The 22995-nt window shown below is 36.0% G+C and overlaps 1 protein-coding gene across 4 annotated transcripts in view; it reads right to left on the reverse strand.

The window, feature by feature from the left end:
- The window catches only part of LOC141338557 (phosphofurin acidic cluster sorting protein 2), a 94674-nt gene extending 72266 nt beyond the window's left edge, over positions 1 to 22408 (reverse strand). For all 4 annotated transcript variants that reach the window (XM_073844139.1, XM_073844137.1, XM_073844138.1 and 1 more), the window contains exon 1: positions 22110 to 22408. In XM_073844139.1, coding sequence (XP_073700240.1) covers positions 22110 to 22378 — 269 coding nt within the window. In that variant the 5' untranslated portion in view covers positions 22379 to 22408. The remainder of the gene's footprint in view (positions 1 to 22109) is intronic.
- Positions 22409 to 22995: the final 587 nt, after the last annotated feature.

Here is a 22995-nt window from a genome sequence, read left to right on the forward strand (position 1 = left end):
GTATTATGAAATACTTTGACATATTCCCACAGCGAACAGAGGATTGTGGATGTCAAATGGTAAGGTAGTTGTGATTGTAAATCTGTCATGATAAATCTTGAAACACGGTCCGCCAACACAGACGATTGAGTATTAGTCTGTACCTGCCCTACAATCTGTTCAGCAAACAACAAAGCCCGTTTCCAGAGGGAGGAGTGTGTGTGTTTTGATCTGTTCTGTCTAAGACCCTGATTATGAACGTAATCTTGGCACACCTTAAGGTCACGCATGTGAAAATACAGATTGAGGCATATACGGCTACAAACACAAATCTGTATCTGCCGTCAAAACACCTTGTTCCTCTGTTTGTGCGTGTTATGCCACAGGATGTGAATTATGCAATCCTAAAGTGTGGGCTGAAGGTCATGCGAATTGCAGGGGGGCACAAGTTCCTCGAAAGGTATTATTTTAAACGATGCCGAGCCTCATTTATGAAACATGAGCAAATTAATTTCTGTGTAAATCCTTTGTAAACCATTCTTGTGAAACCTGCCAAAGCAACCAAATGCAGGGTTAGCGTAATGCAGCCAAATCGAAAAATATCATAAACAAGATTATTGCAATAAGTTTATCGTCAAAGTGTGATATGTAATGCAGTGTGACTTTATGCCCACAGCTACTGCTTTAACATGAAACTTTAACGAAGCTTGGTGGCATTTGCTGCATTAAAAATAAAAGTTCCATATTGGCATCCAAAGTTCCATTAAGAACCTTTATGGAATATCCATGGAACCTTTATAGCAGAAAATTATTCTGTTCACTGCAAGGATTGCTTTGAGCTTTGAGGAACCCAAAATGGGTCTTTAATCACATCACTCCAAAAAAAAAAAAAAAACTTTTGCAACCATTACATTTTTAACTACTATTTACATTGAAAAGCAAGACATTTTTGGCAAACTCACAATTGAGCCTTTACAAAGACCCACTCCCCTTAGTTAGTGTTGTTATGTCAGAAAAGCCAATAGCAGTGAAAAATACATCGCTGAGCAAAGACAAAACTGACAATGCGCAAACAGACAAGACAGAGCATGTTAAACAAAGCCTGAGCTTTTCTATTTTGCCAATTTTTTAAGAAATTCAAACAATAAATACCGTTCTGTGGCTCTTTAATGTGTAGCGCCTCAGTTCAAGCTCATCTCTTCCTCTAGTTATAACACAAAATAAACATAAATGAACATCAGAAGGTATCTCGTTTCAACCATGGAAAGACGTCAACACACAGTATTTTTCAAGTTCAAGTCCACCGACGTTGTTTGTCAGACAAAAATTATGCCATTACGATTGCCGAAACTCCTGGTAAAGGGTCAATTGCAAATGTAGTTTAATGCAATTTTTGACTTCTCCCACTGAAAATATCTTCTAAAAACTTTTGGTTTCCAAAGTAAAGTCCCATTATATTCTTTATAGAGTAAGTAATTCTTAATAATAACTTAGAATCAACCCAGTCTCATAAAAATACATACCTCTAGGTACTTATTTGCAGCACCGTTTTTACGCACCTTACTGCACGTTTCGCGCCAGTTTCAAAAAGAAATGTCCACTGAGTGGCGCTAAAACACAGGTTCAATACATGAACACTGGCACAGTTTATTACGTTGATATAGGTACGTATTGCGGCGGTTCAGAGTTCAAATACTTGGGGACTGTTGCTAAAAGTGAATGCTCTATCGTGTTGGAAATATGCCCTACACCAAACCCAACCCTAAACCTCCCCGGCGTGTTAACAAATGCAAAACCGATAAAAAAAAACACACCATTTGAATCTTCTTTGAGTGTAGATTTAAACTCTTTTGTGAAACCGTAGTTACACTGGATTCAAACCGGAGCTCTTTACCTCTCAAGTACATCTCTGTACTGCGTGAGCTACTGAACAAACCTACCATCTCTGAAAACTCATAGATATGAAGCTGGATATGTCACGCTAACATTCAAAAGCACCAATTTTCAAATCTCCCAGCATATTAAAATTGTTTTTAAGACGTAATATAATATTCTTCAAGTAATTAAATTTTCAAGCGAAAGACTCATTTTGTGTGAAAAAAGGAATAAAGGAATAAAAGGTGTCTGAGTTCATTACGTCATTAAAACCTTGTAACCAAATCTTGTACCTTTGCTTTATTTATACTACTTTGTTTCAAATTAAGGTTTGTAGTGTTTTGAATTACCTCATAGTTGACCAGTCTGATTTGTTGATTAACTCTTTAAAGAACAATCTCTATGAGAAAAATTGAAGTGAAATAAAGTTCACTAATACAATCTATGATACTAGGACTGACCTTCAAACAGCAACTCAAAGTCAGTGTCTTTTCCCAAAAAGAGCGAATGGCTGTAATTAGCAGTGATTTTTCAGTGCCGCCTCTGGCTTTAACACTAAAGGAAATCACATTAGCAGGACAGGAGACCAACGCCCATAATGACCAGGACTAATCAATCAGCTCCATTAGAACCTGACGCTGGGATGTCCTGAACCTAAATCATCCTAGTCAATGACAAAACCAACTACATTTCTATACACAAATCACAATGGCTGTTTGAAAACACTGACATACTATTTGATTTTTCTTGTCCATGACAAGTACAGTATTAACAGTATTAACTCCAAAATTGCTAGTGAATTTTGCAATTAATAACAAAGAAATGAACAGTAACACTTCAACCCTTACGCGGTCCTCTGGGTATTTCTGGACCTCTGAATGACGTTTGCTAAAATGTAAAAAAATGTTCCCTTTGTCCAAATGGTATGAGACTTTGTACATCAGTCAACACTATCTTGATCTACAAATAAAAAAAAAAATTGGAATGATATCTTGATGTTATGTTGGTGTGAAAAAAAACTCACGTTCGTGGTCTTTGCAATTTTGTAACAAAATAATAATAAAAAAATTAAAAATACTAGTTAAAAATATATATATTTTCCTGTTTATTAATGTTTTTACTCCTCGTGTGTGCAGTTTTTGGAGGATTTATGACATTATATATATATATATATATATATATATATATATATATATATATATATATAAATTAATAAATACATATTTTTTATAGTTTTTTATACAAAAACATCTTTTTTGTAAAATTCACTTTATAAAAACCCCACATGTCTAACTTTCATTCATGGGGATAAAATGGATAATTTCACATGGTTTGGTGTAAGATTTTTGCCCATCTTTTGGAAAATCCAGTTTTAAAAGTAAAAAAAAAAAAAAAAGTACTTTTACCAGTAGGTGGCTGCAAAGATCCACTATTTGCTATTTTGTTATTTGACCACCTGAAAGATATCTTTTCACAAGTTTTTTTTATATCTACATTTTATGAAACACACAGGACTACATTTGGAGACCATAAAAACTGCTCTCTTATAATTTGTCCAAAAAAAACAAAAAAACATTTGTTTTTGCATTCTTATGTTCATGCCGTGTACTGCTCAATATGTAATAGAACTGATTTTGTTTCAGTACAAAAAATGCTAAACTTTGACAAAAATATTTTTTTACTGTCATAATTGTGATTTCATAATATGTAGACACGAACTCAACTTGTGAAAAGATGTCTTATTGTTGGTCAAATAGCAATTAGTTAATAGCTAATAGCCATCTAGTGGTAAAAGTTATATATATATTTTCACTTTTAAAACTACATTTTCCAAAAATGGGCAAAAATCTTACACTAAACCATATCTAATTATCCATGTTATTCCCATGGATGAAAGTTTGAAATGTGGGTATTTTATAAAGTGAATTTTACATAAAAAGCCGTTTCTGCATATAAACCTATTAAAAAAATATATTTATTTAATGATTTATATATATTTAAAAAATAGCATAAATCCTACGGAAACTGCACAAATGTGGAGTAAAAACATGAATAAACAGGAAAATTGCATTTTCTTTTTTTTACTATTATTTTGTTACAAAGTTTAAGTTTTGTTGCCTGGACCGTGAGTGTGATTCCAAAACGGAGACCGCAAAAGGGTTAAAAAAAAAAAAACAAGTACAAAAACTGAAGTAGTATTTTCTTACAAAATGTTATCTGATAACCTTTGTTTTATTTACAACTTAGGAAAAAATAAAGAAACCTTTGACATTGTACCAGGATAAAAGAGGTTCTTTTGCTTTTCTATAAGCACATCCTACAGAGAATTTGCATTTTCATTCATCCAGTCTGCTGTTTTTTTGCATGTGATCGTGAAACAGACTTTCAATTGCCATTCACTTTAATTACACTGAAAAGAGTGGCCAGGGAAATTCATCTTTTGATTCCCACCACAGAAAATATCTGGAATGTCATGATGGCGAGTAAAGGATGACAGAATTAGTATTTTTCTACTCCCATTATTATACAAACGGCAGCCATAGAGCCATGCCAATGGCGTGCACCTTGGCACGTAAACACCTCTCCTGTTCTCCTTTGAGAGCGGGAGATCAAAGCCTCATGTTTGTCTGGTAACTGCAGCATCTCAAGCATAATGAACAACAACCTGCAGCATTTGCATAATGAACACCCTGCCGGAAAAAACACACTCATTCAGAAGCCAGACTCCAATATTGTTATGAGAAACTGGAATATTTGCAAGACAAATCCCATGATGCTCTTCCAGTACGGTATATTACCTCTCCATACGACGAGGAAGTGTTTTGAAAATCTTTGTTGCATCACGCACAGATATGCAAACTCACGGTCACCACTCGAGCACCAGAGACCAGCTGCCCTGCTCTACTTTTCTGAAACGAGTACACGTCGCTTGACTCAGCAGACAGACTATTTTGTGATCACTCTGAGGGCAAGTTTATGCCCCTCTCTCTGCTGACTCACAGGCCACAGGTTTGCCACCCTGCAGGCAGGATCTGAGTCAAACAGGAAATAGCTTGCATTGAAAGACATTCTCTTGCCTGTGTGTGCAGTGCAGCTCTCTCTGCTCATGGGAAAAGGAACAAACACCCCATATAAACAAAACACTGTTTCCAAATATATTTCACTGGCAAAACTAAGGCTGGCCAATATTACCAATGCAGGTTCTCCATGAACATGTAAATATACATATACGAAGGACTCTATTGTTTCATTTGGTCATTAAGGGTGCTTTCACATATAGTTTAAAACCAATCCATGTTCGGTTTAAGTAAAGCAGAAAAGTCAGAGATGCAAGCGACCTCAGTGTTTTTGGTGTTCACAATGGTATGCATTTAAAAGGGACATGACACGAATAAAACAAAATGTTAGATTTTAAGGTAAATAGTAGTTTACACTTTTAAAGGGAGAGTTCACACAAAACTGAAGATTACCTCATGATTGACTCACCCTCATTCCATTCATTTACAGTATGTCACAAAACTGAGTACACCCCTCACATTTCAATATAATTCCAGTTATTCATGCTCTTGGACAGGTTGTCTTCAGCAAACCGTTTGCAGGCTTCCTTGTGAGCCAGCTTAAGATGAGGTTTCCTTCTGGGACAACGACTATGCCAGATTATGGTTTATAAAGTATTAAATGAGTTCAACAACAGTTTGACGTAAATACATAAACAAAATAACAACGGAGAGTCTTTAAAAGTACTCTTGTGCAAAACTCATTCCTTCTGCCATGGATTCAAATATAGAGTTTACAGATCAGCAGCTGAGCCCAAGCCTCCGTTACTAATTCCAAAACGTCATTTTAGAACTAGTAACTAGTTGCTGTGTTGAAATCTTGTTGCATTACTGCATTAAAAGCTCACTGTATTATATGTGGGAGAGTATTGAGAGAAAGATGGACAGAGCGATTGTGATTACCTGCATCTGATACAACTTCACTATGAAGCATTAGTTTGATTGTCCGCTGAGGAAAGCATTATCTTTGTCGTTAACGTTAATATCCTTTCATTTTTTTAAGGGTCTCATTTGTTTGTAAAGGTAAAAATCCTATCGAATTTTCTGCAGATATGCCAAATCGTTCAAAAGATATTGCAAGTTATGTCAATTTTCAAAATGTTACATGGTTCAGCCGATCCTGGCAAAATTGATATTCAGATTCGGCATGACCCAAAGAATCCACAGACACCAATATAATGATTTTCTATGTACATTTTTGGTGTCTCACGACCCATAGGTGGCGCTGTTCCCAACACTCAGATCATGGTGTTGATGAAGCATACCAAGTTTCATTTCAATTGATCAAAGTGTGGCCAAGATATAGCCTCTGAACCAATTTTGAGTCAACCTTGTTAACTTTGCGACATCATAACTTTTGAGTCATTCAGTCATTTCTGTGCAGCTCAGTCCAGAGATTTTGAGCCAATTTTGGGAAGAATTGGATCCATTTTCAAGGAGGAGTAGCAGAAAAACTGAATACTGCTACTGTAATGGGTGGAGTCTTATTGTAAGCTATCGATTGTGATCAGCATGAGGAGAGGAGTCAGGTGTACTAAATTTCATTTTTCTAGAATTAGGGGTTCAAGAGTTATTACTATTTAAATGTTAGTGGTGGCGCTATAGAGTTGGTTCTAGAGACCCAAAATTTCTTCAGGTCACTATTCATGACCATCACTACAAGTGTGCCAAATTTCATAATTTTTCTATGTTCCATTTATAGGGCTGCCAGAGACTCCCATTGGACAAAAATAATAAGTAAACCCTATACAATAAGGGCTACAGCCCTTCGGGCTTGGCCCCTAATAAGAATAACAAACCAATGCTGTATGTTGCCATATCTACTGATAGCTAGACTAGTTCTGGTTGACCTACTGTAGTAGTTATGATCAAAAGATGCTAAAATTAACTGAAACCATTATTTTTAGCTGGAAGCTAAACATAAACCATGTACAAACATGCATCTAAACACACTGCAGATGCACGTGACAGTCCTGGCATGTTATTTCTTTTTTAATGTCTACATAATGGTCATTAGAGGAACATCAACAATCTCCTGGAATGAAGAGGGGGGAGACCGTCCTGTTAATCTCCTATTGATCACTGCATTGTGTTTAATGCACATCACTCACACTCCACTGGCTCAGAACAATGAGCGTCTGCTCTTACACACTTTATCCCAGTCCCACATCCACACAGCTTCCTCTTTCAGTTCAGCCGAATCGCTCTGTAGTGTGAGATGCTGAATGACAGTACATGGCTGTCTCTCTCTCTCTCTCTCTCTCTCTCTCTCTCTCTCACACACACACACACACACACACACACACATGTAACTGTATGCTGGGACACAGATGGCGATGGTGACTCATGGATCTCACTGATCGCCGTGTTTCAATGCTGTCTGATGGTATTTGGAGCATTGCTCTTTGTCTCTCTTGCGTGCAGATAAAATGTAATCCCTCCAACACACACACACACACACACACACACACACACAGAATATCATTATGAGAGGACTGAACATAAAGATGTGTTTATCTGATGATTTGAATGACTGAATTCATTTCGGAGTTTAATACAAGAAAAATATTTTGAAAAAGTTTCACAAGTGTTGCTATTGATAACTAAAACTAAATTAAAGGATAACTATTGCCAAAATGCAACCTGGGCTGCTTTTTTTTTTTTTTTTACTGTAAACGAGACAAACTTAAATCTAAAAGCATAATTACGACAAACGAGCCGTTTTTGAGATTGACCGTGATTTCGTTTTGTGGTCAGTGGCCGGTGAATGGGAGTACTAGGGGCATAACTTTGAGCGCATCAAAATCAACATTTTTACAACACTAAGAAGACTCGACACACCATGAAACTTTGCTCGACGTATCGCCTGGGTCTCTACACATGAACTCCAGCATTGAGAACATTGTTTGTGTACACAGAGTTTACTAAAAAGAAAGGTTTTGAACAACTCACTTTCACTGTTTGAGTTTCCGCTCGCGGCCGTCTTGCCAGTCAAGAAGTGTCGATCTCCGAATGCGAGGAGAGTAAAGATGGATAGCTCCTAAAGCATATTTCCATACAAATGCACGGCTAATTCGTTGTTTTGTCGCAAGTGAAAAACAATATTAACCTTCTAGTTGTAAAAAGAGCCTCATATAAGAAACATTAATATATAAGAATCTCACATTCGGAGATCGACACTTCTTGACTGGCAAGACGGCCGCGAGCGGAAACTCAAACAATGTTCTCAATGCTGGAGTTCATGTGTAGAGACCCAGGCGATACTTCGAGCAAAGTTTGATGGTGTCTTCTTAGTGTTGTAAAAATGTTGATTTTGATGCGCTCAAAGTTATGCCCCTAGTACTCCCATTCACCGGCCATTGACCACAAAACGAAATCACGGTCAATCTCAAAAACGGCTCGTTTGTCCTAATTATGCTTTTAGATATAAGTTTGTCTCGTTTACAGTAAAAAAAAAAAACAGCCCAGGTTGCATTTTGGCAACAGTTATCCTTTAAACATTTTTGGTAGTTGAAATAATGCTATATTTATAGTGAAATGGCAGTCATTGGGACCCACAGCTTAAAGAGTAAAAAAAACATACACAGACAAAACCAAATTGAACCCTGCAGCTTGTGACGACAAATGTGACCCTGGACCACAAAACCAGTCTTATATAGCACGGGTATATTTGTAGCAATAGCCAAAAATACATTGTATGGGTCAAAATGATCGATTTTTCTTTTATGCCAAAAATCATCAGCATATTAAATAAAGATCATGTTCCATGAAGATATTTTGTAAATTTTCTACCATAAATATATAAAAACTTGATTTTTGATTAGTAATATGCATTGCTAAGAACATCATTTGGACAACTTTAAAGGCAATTTTCTCAATATTTAGATTTTTTTGCACTCTCAGATTCCAGGATTTCAAATAGTTGTATCTCAGAAAAACATTGTCCTGTTATAACAAACAATATATCAATGGAAAGCTTATTTACTCAGCTTTCAGATGATGTAAGAATCTCAATTTCGACAAATTTACACCTATGACTGGTTTTGTGGTCCAGGGTCACAAATTTGGTATTAAAAATATAAATAAAACTAAGATAACATGTTAAAACCTAAGTGTGCTTTGCATTGTTATTGCTGTTATTGTTATTATACATACAATTATTTGTATTTTTGTTCTACTTTGACATTTTGCATTTGCCAATTTTATTTAAGATAAACCTTTAGATTAAAGTGTCTTCATAATTTAAATAAGCTCAATGTGTTGTTATTTGCGACCCTGCACCACAAACCAGTCTTAAGTAGCACAGGTGTATTTGTAGCAATAGCCAACAATACATTGCATGGGTCAAAATTATTGATTTTTCTTTTATGCCAATATTCACTGGGATGTTAAGTAAAGATTTTGTCAATTTCCTATCATAAATATATTAAAACTTAATTTTAGATTAATAATTTGCATTGCTAAGAACTTCATTTGGACAACTTTAAAGGCGATTTTCTCAATGTTCATATATTTTTTTTGCACACTCAGATTCCAGATTTTCAAATAGTTGTATCTCGGCCAAATATTGTCCTATCCTAACAAACCATACATCAATGAAAGCTTATTATTTATTATTACTATTATACAAATTGCATCCAAATTGAACTTTTACATGTAAGTGTTGGTGTCAATAATATGTAGTGTGTATTATTATTATTATCAACAACCATCAAAATTATTTACAATATGCATTTAGTTACTTATCCAAAGTCATTCTGTTCTTTGAGTCACAGAACTCACTCTGTTTCATCTTCACTTATTACTGGTGATACAAAGGGAAACATCATTATTACTACATCATTACTCATACTCCTAAACTTCACCTCAGTGTGCAACTCATCCTGCGTTGGTGCCACAGACCGTCAGGCTAGTAAACATGCATTAGCCTCTACTCTTATCTCAGCTTGTCCCGTATCTGCAGTCACTCCACTGGCACTGTCCTGTCCATTCAGCCTACTATCATATCTATCTTCAGATATACTATAATGCCATAGCCTAGTCCCTAATGTATTTTCCTAGTGGCAAAACACTTTAGCAACACTTCAGTGAGGGTTCTGGATTCTGTTTTCCATTGTTCAGATGTGTTGTTTTTGATCAGAGTATAATCTTCTGTTAGGTGCTAAATCTCACACGTTTACGCCACTGACTTAATTATCGTGTATTAATAAATATATAAACTAAGGCTGGGATGGACTGAACAGTCACAGGAAGTGGCCGCACGTAGCTCCTTCCTGAAGAGGAAACACTTCTTATGGAAAACCGAATGCCTCTGGACTTCACACACACGCACGTTCTCACAACGTGAGTCAATCATCAAATACACCACGTTAAAAATACTCCACAAAGTGTTAATAAAAACACTCATATGGCAGAATGCTCAAATTAACAAGTCACTATAAGTTCATAAAACACACCATCTGTCTTCCCTATGACTATATTTGAACAGAAATTATGTATTCAGTGTAAAACTATGAAGAATCGCTATAATATTGTGTATTTTTAGAGGTGTTTGCTAAGGCATGCATCAACAACATAAGTTCTTCACAGCGATGCCACAGGAGAACCATTTAGTTAAAGGTTGTTTAAAGAACCATCTCTTTCTTACCTTTTTATAATCTGAAGAACCTTCTTTTGCCACATAGAACCTTTTGTGAAACAAATTTATTTAAATGACATTCTTCTATGGCACCGTGAAGCTCCTTTATTTTAAAGAGTGTGCTGCTCCTCATTCAGCCCTGATTATAAAACATTTCATTCTGGTTTGGTTCTGGAGCAGAGCGGGTTTCTTCGCAGCATGTGTAAGTGATCTGTAACTTTACAGCAAATTATCAAAGTTCAGGACTCTCACGCTCGCTGCACTGCTAATTGGTCGCCTCAACTCTCAGCGATGCCCCGGGGGCTCATGGGTAATTTGCTACTTGCGGAGGAGTAGATTCAGAGAGAAACCTGTGCTATATCTTCCTGAGCGACTCCGATAGATAAAGGGAGGAAGAGAGAGAAGCAGATGAAAGGAAAGAATGTGGGAGAGATGAAAGTCGTAATTTCATCCTGAAGGAAATGTCTTCCCTGATGAGATAAATCCTGCTTTTCGCTGGTAACTCTGTTTTGGACCTTAGTAGCCCTTTTGAAAAAGGATAATGTAACCCCTTTGTCATCTTCGGTCGTAAAGAAATTATGTTTTTTGAGGAAAACATTTCAGGATTTCTGTCCATATAGTGGACTTCTATGGTGCCCCCGAGTTTGAACTTCCAAAATGCAGTTTAAATGCAGCTTCAAAGGTCTCTAAACAATCCCAGCCGAGGAAAAACGATCACGATCGGCTAAAAAAAAACAAGTATATACTTTTTAACTTCAAACACTCATCTTGTTGAGCTGTGTGTCATCTATTTGTATTCCGGTTCAAGACAATTAGGGTACTTAAAAAAAACTCCCATCTTATTTTTAGAGCGTTTGAGTTTAAAAAGTATATAAATTGTAATTCTTTTTTAGAAAATAACCAATGGTTTCACTAGATAATACCCTTCTTCCTCGGCTGGGATCATTTAGAGCCCTTTAAAGCCGCATTTAAACTGCATTTTGGAAGTTCAAACTCGGGGGCACCATAGAAGTCCACTATATGGAGAGAAATCCTGAAATGTTTTCCTCAAAAAACATAATTTCTTTAAATTGTAATTTTTTTTTTTTTTTTTTGAAAGTAACCAATCGTTTCATAATACCCTTCTTCCTCGGCTGGGATCATTTAGAGCCCTTTAAAGCCGCATATAAATTGCATTTTGGAAGTTCAAACTCGGGGGCACCATAGAAGTCCACTATATGGAGAGAAATCCTGAAATGCTTTCCTCAAAAAACATAATTTTTTAAAATTGTAATTATTATTATTTATTTTTTTTTTTTAAAAATAACCAATCGTTTCACTAGATAATACCCTTCTTCCTCGGCTGGGATCGTTTAGAGCCCTTTAAAGTTGCATTTTAACTGTATTTTGGAAGTTCAAACTCGGGGGCACCATAGAAGTCCACTATATGGAGAGAAATCCTGAAATGCTTTCCTCAAAAAACATAATTTCTTTACGACTGAAGACTGAAAGACATGAACATCTTGGATGACAAGGGGTTGAGTACTTTATCTGTACATTTTTGTTCTGGAAGTAAACTATTCCTTTAAAGTACACTTATTTTGATGTGTCCACTAACATAGTAAAGCATATGTAAAGTATTTGATATTGCATTTAAAGTTAATATATTTTACATTTGCCAAAATCATAAATAAAGTTCATCAAGACAAACTTTAAGTTGGCTTGAAAAGGCCTGATCAGAAAGTGTGAAACAGTTAAAAAGTTTTAGAAATTGTAGAAATTTTATGGTTTTCAGTCCGAAAAAAACTCCTTCACTGCCAAACCAAAAGCAAAAACCAAAGAAATGTGGTGTGACCAACAAAGTTATGTGGTCAAACTATGCAGAAACTTGAGGAGAAAAAAAAAAGCTATCAACATTGAACATTTTATCACATTTGGGGTATTACGTTGAAATTTTTCTTGAAAATTTGGTAACATTTTAGATCAGGGAACACATTCACTATTACATTTTTTATCAATAAACAGCTTATTTGCATGTTATTTATAGTAAGTAAGCTAGTTGTTGTGGAAATTATATTTAGGTATTGGGTGGGTTACGGGATCTGGAATATGGTCATACAGAATAAATTAATATGTTAATATATGCTTTAAAAGTACTGAGAAACAGCCAACACAGGTTACTAGCAAATAAGAAAATAAAAAACTAGAATGTTCACCAACACTACATTTATTTGATAATAAAATATCATTAAAAAGTAATATTTTGAAACATTAAATAGCAGTATTCTACGTGAATATGCGTTAAAATGTAATTTATTGCTGTTTTTTAAGATTAATTTTTAACATCATTACTCCAGTCTTAAGTGTCACATGATCCTTCAGAAAAGTAAAAATGATCATCGTTGATTATTATTAATGTTGAAAACATTTGTTGTGCTGCCAAATATTTTTGTGAAAAGCATCAAACATTTTTTTCCAGGATTCTGTAATAAATAGAAAGTTTAAAATTCTTTGATGAAAAAGAAACGTGAAAGTCTTGTCATTTTTTTAAAAACAATTTAATGCATGCTTGCTGACTAAAAATATTAATTTCTTACACATCTACCAACCCCAAACTTCTGAACAATACATACATACTGTGTCTCGATGCATACATTCACAGGAAGAACAAAAGGAGAAAGAGAACAGACGCAGTTAATTCTCACCACATGAGCCACAATCTCTGCAGCTCGATGCTTGCAAGCATGAAAACACCAGACCCTTCAAAACACAAGCACACTTTCTGCCCCCGAACATATACCATGTCTTGTTTTCATTTGCTCAGTAAGCATTTTTGGTTCCCCAAAGAACTTTTCAGTGAACATTTCCTAAAAGAACAATGTTGAAAAACATTCTAGTAATCTATAAATAACCTTTTCTGCATTTGAAAGATTCCATGGATGTTCAAGGTTCTTCACAGAAGACGCCAATAAAGAACCTTTATTTTTTAGAGTGTACTTATCTAAACTTGATGTACATTTGCCAACATCCCAGTCTCCCATAATTACTTTGATCACCCAAGCAACAACATAGAAATGGCCTAACAGTCACTCAAAACACCCTCAAAACCCTTGTTAAGTATGAATCTCATCAAGTTGGTGTTTCAAGCATTTTACATTTATTACAAAATAATGACTCGATATTTCATTTGTGAACTTATGTTCAGCTCTTCTTTTTAATAGATAACTTTTAATATATTTACTTTTAATTTGCTTTTAAATTTCACCACACACATCTCGTTTTTATGCCATTTTATGCCAAGTCTTATTTTGATATTATATTGTAATTCATATTTTTCACCTGGAAAAACATGCATTTTACAGTAAAATTACTCATAATACGATTTTAAATGATTTACAGGTTTTCACCTTGTGTGATAAGGATAACCAATAACAGGTTACTGAAGCATTTTTACAGTCTTTTATGTATGTTTACTGAGTAGTTAATGTATATAGTAAATACTGGCTCATCAGAGGTATTTCTGTTGTAATATGTCACAGCATATGGGTATAGTTAACAAATAGCCAGTAAAAAAATGTTAGTTTTTTTGTTGTCCATTTTTGAAGAAGAAATCTATTTATTTATGTGGTGCGAAGACAAAATGTCAAAATGTATCAAGTTCCTACACTTTCAGAAATATATGGATGAAAAAATGGACACTTGTACAATTATGCCAGAGGTATCTGTTAACATTTTTATGCTTTTCTTTTAAATTTATAAAAGTTGTAATTTATTGAACCATGCTTGAGTCCCACCATAGGACCATTTTGACATTTGGCTCGAATCGAGAAAAAAAAAAAAAAAAAATCGACTAACACTGCAGCTTTTATAACAACAGGTCCATGCAGAACAACAAAACGTTAAACCATTTACTGCATTTTAAATAATGACAGTATTAATTATATTCATTTTTGCCATATCACGTCAACAACCCATAAACGGCTGCCTCAATACGCAGGACGCTGCTAATGATATCAAATATCCTGTTGACTTCTAGAAACGAATGCCGCTCAGCATCTCAATTCTAGGTCAGAACATGCCAAAATGCATCAGGAACATGCACCAACCTATCAGCATTATCCAGCGATAGCTGCTCTACCGCTGTCTGAGCTCGGCAAGGGGAAGAGAACCGCAAAACGACACAGCCGGGGTCCTGAGGCGCTCCGAAATTAATTAAAATGCCTCCCGTTGAGCCGAAAGATACCCAAGATGACCTCTTAAAAAGAGTACTGTGAAAAAGACATCAAACCATCCAATAGCAGGAAGCTACACGGTTAATCACAGATTCGATGCTAAACAGCTTTGAAACCAATAAGTTCCTTTTTTGTTTAAAGCGCTATAAATAAAGGTGACTTGACTTCAAGTCTGCGATAAAAGGAGTTAAAAGCTGGGCAACTCCTTCTTATATTTGAAGTAAGTAAACATCTGCAGCCATAAAATCAGTTGATAACAATTATTTTTTATAGCAGCCAGTGTTGGGGAAAGTTAATTTTAAAAGTAATGCATTACAATATTGCATTACACCCTAAAAAAGTAACTAATTATGCTACTTAGTTACTTTTTATAAAGAAACCAATTTGCATTACTTTTTAGATCTGGGCTGGACTTGCTTGTTTGTGTTTAATATTAAACGTTATATGTTACAGTGATTCATGATTCATGTCTGTACAGTGTTATATAATATTTATAGATATTTTTCTTGTAAATTTCAAAGTAATGCATTACTTTACTAGTTACCTGAAAAGGTAATCTGATTACATAACTGGTGATACTGGTAATGCATTACCAAAAACACTGGTGGCAACCCTAGAAAATTCACTCAAAAATTAAAATTCTGTCACCATGTACCCTTTAATCCCAAATCTTTATGACGTTTTTTGTGACATTACAACAACTTGCATGGACAAAATAAACATTGAGACATTTTCGGCTCACATATACTGACGCCCCAAAGTCCTTCTACTCTGTATCAGTGGTTTAAAACAGAAAATGAGGCCTGAGCTGTGAAGCTAATTTCCTGAGGGACCCTTGAGCAACGGAAACCAATGGTTTTCAGGAGGTACAATGATGCATGTATTTCCACCCCATGGATCTCTGGGAAAGGACAACATCATGTACCTTGCCGACATCAGCTGGCGTTTCGTCAGATATAATGACCCTACACGGAGTCCCACACCAATTAAGGCCCAATGAACGAGCATGAATAATTGACATGCTACTGGCTGCATAAACTGATTGGAGCCGCATGTTTAATTACGGCAGCCTGATCTATGCCTGGATGGGTTTACACTCATTTGTCTTCGCAGGGACAAGAGAAAGGAGGGGAGGAATCTATAAACCGCTTCCAGCGGGACTCAATATTGGTACACCTATAAGGCAGCTGCATCTCCTACTAGAGACTGGGACTGGGATAAACAACTACCTCACGAAACGCTAAACATCATTTGCACTGCGATGACAATAGCATTAGATTGTGACTGAAGTGGCTCGGACTGCACAAGTTGCATATTTCGGCTTATTTAGATTTGCCTCATTTGTGATTCATGTTCATTCAATGTTCTGCATCAAAAATCATACTTAAAAAAATAAATACTAACCAAGTCTCATAAAAATACGTAGCTCTGGGTACTTTTTTTTTTTACAGCGTTTTTATTTTTACATACCTTACTGCACGTTTTGAGGCAGTTTCAAAGGGAAATGTCCACTGTGAGTCGCTAAATCACAGGTTCAATACGTAAACCCTGGAACGGTTTATTACACTGATATAGGTACATATACCTGAGCTTTTATTACATTGCTTCAGGTAAGTTTTGCAGCGGTTCAGCTGCAAAAATAAGTTCATACTCCTTTATGTAGGAAATATGCCCTACACTAAACCCAACCCTAAACCTCCCCGAGAATGTTAACAAAAAAAGAATTAAAAGGTTCTATCTGACATTTTTGTCAAAATTGAGTTATTCACATATTCTTATTCTGTGACGACTTATTTACATTATTTAATGTTTCTTTTGTAAGCTGTGTACATTTTGGGCCTTTTTTTTAGACAACTAAAATGGTTCTATCTACAGAAGTCTATGGAATGCAAAAACTTTGAAGCTCAATATCTCAAAAGTGCTCAGAATGCAGATAGAACCTTATAATTCTAAGGTGACGAAATGCAAAACTGATAAAAAAATTTAAAAAAACGTATTTGAAACTTTCTTATGTGTGGATTTGAACTGCTTTGTCGAACCGTAATAATACGGGATTCGTACCAGAGCTCTTCACCTCTCAAGAACATCTCCGTGCTGCTTGAGCTACTGAACAAACCTACCGTCTATGAAGTAGATATGAAGCTGGATATGTCATGCTAACATTCAAAACCATCTTTTTTCAAATGTTCCAGCATGTTAAAATTGTTTTGATGTGAATAATATTCTTGTAGTAAGTAATTTGTGTAAAAAAGGTGTTAAGCGTTTTACTGCCTCTAGTGTAAATTAGGTAAAAACAGTAAACTTCTACGATTAACATATATCACAGATAACAACAAAATTAAACATGAGAACACATTTTTTAAGCTTTAACAATGTTAACAAGTAAACAACACATAGCTACAAACAACTACTCTTCAAAAATTTGTTATTCACAAAATGTGATTATAAACACTGATATATTTTTTATTTAAAACTAGTTTTTTTTTTCTATTTTTGTGTGCTCAAACAGTACAGCATGGCATTAGCAACACCAAGATAATGGGTTCGAGCAAAATTCACACATTCTACGTCTTAAACACAGTGTCTCGAATTCTTCGACTAAAAGCATCCTCCAAATACATAGATACCTAGTTCTGCCATGAAACTGTAGATGACGGATTGTTAACGTAACTGATAATATCAGAGTTATACAACTTGGCACAAGCTGATTGGTTCATGTTGCATACGCAACCAATGAGCTTGCAGCTTGCAGTTATTTAAATGGCTGGTAGCATTCACTTGGGCATTTCGCAGCTCGAGTATTTCTGAAACCCTCCACCTTCCCCAGCTCCACCTGTATAGATCTGCTATGGGTTATTTTATGCTAATTGTACAGAAGCAGTATTTCTTAAATACTCACAGCACCGTATCGCCATATGCCTTGGCAGTAGCAAGTTCTGTACTTGCTTGCAGCAGCAGCAATAATCTACAACTACAGCAATAACCAACAGCAGCAGCAGTATAGCAGATCTATTCTGTCAAGACCAAATACAGTACATTAACATTGTCATATCCATTACCATGCTAAACTTTTCCAAGAGTTGTCATGACAGGAATGTAAATACCCTTATAGTATAGTTAAGAAACTGACATAACCATTTTTTTTTTCTGTGCACCTGCGTTTATGAAATGCTAACCTGATAATTCACCATTTTAACAAATTTTGTGCACAAATTCCACAACACCTTCAAACGCCATGCAAGTTTCAAAATTGACGACTCCTAATTGAAAACCCTAATGACACTAAAAGAAAAAGTCATGCACTACAAGGAAAACATCTAGATTTACCAGTATTACAAATAACCCAAATTGTGTTTCGGCCATATCCAGATGTCTGTTAAAGATCTCTTGATCTGGAAAGCATCTGCTGTGTACAAACATCTGGCAGACGTCTGTGAGATGTCAGTTTTCATGATTTCTAATTCATAAACATCTTCAAGAGATTTAATAGATGGCTGTTTGACGTCTTATAGATGTCTCTGAGATGTACATGTGCTATTACGGTATTGACATGATACGTAATATTTTAGGACATTATTATACGTAAATATACAATGATTCAAACCCTGATAGCACACGTACATCTCAGAGAAGTCTATTTGACGTCTGCAAGACGTAGTTTGCTCATCTGCAATACGTCTATTGGACGTTTCCTTTCAGATGTTAAATAGACGTCTAGTAGATGTCTTTAAGATGTTTATGAATTAGAATTTATGTGAAACTGACATCCTACAGACGTCTGCCAGACGTTTGTACACAGCAGATGCTTTCCAGATCAAGAGATCTTTAACAGACATCTTGCAGACATACATGTGCTATCTGGAAAAGTTTCAATGCAATATTGTGAGAAATAAAATATTGATAAATAATATCAAATTTAGTTTTTTAACAATTCTCATTCCAACTTTATTCTCCTTAACAATACCAACTTTTCAGCAAAAAAGCTAAGAAGTGAGAACAGGTCTAATCGATTCAGTAAGCCATTCATTAAAAATAATTGACTCAGAAGCAGTTGTACAGAACTCTTCACTTGGCGAAAAAATAAGAAATCATTGCCACAAATTAAGAATTATCATGGTTACACTTTATTTTAAGATGACATTGCTACAGAGTAATTACACCATTAAGTACTAGGTAATATTAATTAATTACATGTACTTACTATAGGGTTAGCATTAAGGTTAGGGTTTGGCTTAGAGTTATGCATAATTTACTGTTACTATACTAAGTACAGGTACACTCTCAAAAATAAAGGTTCTTCACGATGCCATAGAAGAACCTTTTTGACTAAATGGTTCCTTAAAGAACCTTTAACATCTGTAGAAACTTTATGTTTTACAAAAGGTTCTTTGTGGCAAAAGAAGGTTCTTCGGATTATAAAAAGGTAAGAAAGAGATTGACTTAATGGTTCTTTGTGGAACCAAAAATGGTTCTTCTATGGGACTCAGCTAGACATTTAGCCATGCTGTATGAAGCAGAACAAATGAGGCTTTGGCATTTCAGCAAATTCACATTTGCCCTTTCTTTGAGAGGACTTGGGGGCGACCAGCAGCGTCAGATCTCGAGCTGTGAACCGCACAAGTCCAGATACTGGAGGGACGTTCCTGAGTCTCAGGAAGCATCCTGTTCTTATTACCAAAGCCATCGAGACACATCTGGGCCGTGCTGATTAATCTAGTCCCACGAGTTCGCACAGCTCTCTGTGGAGCTTAATGTGCCACCAGGTTTGCTTTTAGTAAGACAATTACTCGCTGTACTGAACCCATCAGCCAAAATAACAGAAAAAACAAGAGAGGTGGCACATATCCCCACTTGCTACATATTAAGGGGAGACACCGCAGACAAAAACACTGTTTTTTTCATGCACCTGTCAAGTTTGAGATTTTGGGCTTTTTGGGTTTTTAATAAAGTGTTTTTTCAGACTAATGGAAAGAAAACACCCAAAAGACACTGTTAAGTGTTTCTTTTATACCACTTCATCTATTTGTCATTAGATTTCAATTACAATCCATATTTGTAAAGGCAGTTTTCTCAAAATGAGTTTTTCCTCCTACACTGAGCCATAAATCCCCACTTCAGTAGCACTTACACACACCAAACTTTACATTTTTATTCCTGTCTACATCCTGAAGGTTTTTACAGAGGGATTTGTTCATTTTATTCCCCCAAAAATGGTAAAAAAATTATGGAGTGACAAAATGAGATACCCAAAATCCCCTCTGTAAAAACATTTGACTCTAATATGTCAAAAAAATTAAACAAGAATTTTGAAACTGACTTCATCCAGTGTTTAGATTTTTGTACTAGAAATGCATGCAAATTAGTGCATTTTTCATTAAATAATGGCTCATTTGCATATTTAAACCTAACATTTGAGAAAACTTGTAATACAAGTAATGTCTGCAATTATCAATGTAATCAATCAACTGGGTAAGTAAGGTGATATCTATTAGTTAACTTTTTTACTCTATTGACCTGCAGTGTCTTGCCTTAAAAATGGGTGATACATTGCAGATAACAACCAAAAGATGTTTTTAGACTAAATGCACCTTTACTACAAAAATAGTAGACACAAAACATTATTATTATGCTAATTTACTAAGTAGCTTAATTCATTATAGCATGAATGAAGCAGTGTACTTACAAATCAAAAATAGCATCCATCACCAGATTTATTTGTGTAAACTGGCATATATTTTCAATGCGTCATGTTTTAGATTCCCAAATTGCGAACTTTACAATATTCATGACTGTTTTATCTTTAAGATTTGTCTTTAAGATCCCCTTATTGTGCAGAAAACACCCTTTAAAACCACAAATCCGGGATGTGCTTGCTTCAATTTTATAACACTTAACTAGTCCAGAATCCAACCTGGCATTACACACAAGACTTTGCATTGCCAATGCATCAACCTGCTATACGCAAGTTTAACAAAATCAACAGAAAGTTTAAAATCGTAAAAGTTTTAGGCTCACACTTAAGTTTAAGGACTAGTTTAGCCTCATAAACTCCTAATTTGCAGCTTATTAATAGTTAATAAGGTAGCTGTTGAATAGGATTATAGAAACTAAAAAATGATCATGCAGAAAAGCGTATGTGCCAATGTGGTAATACGCATGCTAATAAACAACTAGTTGATTGTGAGAATTGGTCCTTTAACTAAAGCCTGACAAAATCTCTTGAATCTGTAAAGCACCTCGCCAATCTTTTAACTTCACTGTCATGATGATGTTCCCTGATGAACTGGGTTTTAAATTCATAACACAGGATGTGGATTGGGTCATTCGGACAAAACACATTATGATTAACATAGAAACTCACTGGGCGAAGAGGAAATGGAATAACATACCGATTTTGTAAGTATGGATGATGCATTCTCACACAAACAACATAAGCTTGTCAAAAGTGATTATGTTAATGTTAACTGACTTGTTATGATCATGTAACACCGCATTTATAACCAATGCACAGATAATAACTGTGACTCACTTCATTCGAAAGCCTGAATATGCATCTTTTCACAAACAAATGCCACTCGTGGTCATCACAACAAGCTCAGATTTGCATTGATTTGACTGTAATGAATTCAAAAGGGCTTTTGAGACCACCGATTGCTTCAGACTTAAAAAGCTTCCATGCAATGAACACATGCTGTTTAAAACATGCCCCATCCTCATTTTGAAACCAAAACAAGACGGATTTTCAGTAGATATATGCTAAGTTGCACTTAAACGACATTCATGAAAAATAATGAGACGGATCAGATCAGAAAACGACAGGCATTAAAGGTTTTTGCAATGCTGTGTTTGCAATGCTGTAACTTTAGTGGGTGTGTTTATGTGACATCCCAAAACATGTTAGCTAACTGTGATTTTCTAACGTAAACCAAACTAAACGCATAAAGAAATGTGCCTATATAAACACTTTTTTTGCATTATGTTTCTAATAATAGGTTTTTCAGCATCACAACATCGCATGAGTATGATTTGCTGTGACCTGTTTTACCAAACATGCATTAATCCGGTCAACTATTGATGCTGTCTGTTTTTCCCACTTGCCAACATAAATGTGCATAACGGTCCTTTAAAATAAACACATCCCCGTTCCCATTTGTCATAATACGTTCCCCGAACTCACCATCACAACACTGAACGCATGAGTTTTGTTTTGACCTCCATAAGCATAACATGCGCCAGTTAAAGCCCATGTTGCACGCACAGAAAAGCATGCAACCAAACCAGTGCATTGGTGTTTGATAAATACTCAAGCTTTATTTACACACATGAACAATAGCATTAGGATTGATGTACCTCGGAACACAGCTCGGAGATGAGCGGTCAATCTCCCACGTTGCAAATAAATTCATCGGCACAGGCATGATGGGACCCAAACCCGCCGCACCCGAGCCCGAACCCACAGCTCCGGCCATGGCTGATCCTCCGGGCGCCGCGGCAGCGGGAGCGGGTGCACCGACACCCGGGTTCATGAAGGCGGCCCGGACCCCTCCTCTCTCCACAGCCGCGGCCATCATCGAACCGACGCTCAAGCTGGACTGGGATGGATGTGGACCTGTTATCATGCACACGGTCCGGACGTCTTTCGGCTCCTGCTCATCTCTCACACATACACAGATTTGCGATGGTTGGTCAGAGGCGGAGCTTTGCCTCAAAAGAGAATGTAGAGCAGATGCGATCTGCGGGAGGCCGATAGACGGCGCTGATTCACGGCTTCCATTTCCAGTTCAGTAGGCCAATCGCCAACGAGTCGTTCTTTTGATTCAGACGAACTGATCTGTAGTGTTTATATATAAAATAAAACATCGCCAGATGGATCTCTTGATCTGGCCAAGCAAGCAGTTACACCCGTTCCTTGTGTGGCCCAAATCTGGACTACAGACATCAGCCACACATGAGCCATAACTGGCCCAAATCTCAGCCAAATAGTAACTTAAAAGCAGCCCTGAACTGGGCCAGAACATGTTTTAATAGTGCTACCCAATCTCGGCCTTCAGTCAACCACATAGAGACCACCCTGATAGCAAACAACCATTGAACCATTTAAATAGAAATGAAAGTTAAAAAGAAAAATCTATAATAACAAAAAGAAAACAAAGCTATGATAACACTGAATAAAATTGATTATTCATTACTCAAGTTGATGTCATATATCACAAATGCAAAAATTCCATGGCAATGC

The sequence above is a fragment of the Garra rufa genome, chromosome 7 (assembly GCF_049309525.1).
Source record: "Garra rufa chromosome 7, GarRuf1.0, whole genome shotgun sequence".
NCBI lineage: Eukaryota > Metazoa > Chordata > Actinopteri > Cypriniformes > Cyprinidae > Garra > Garra rufa.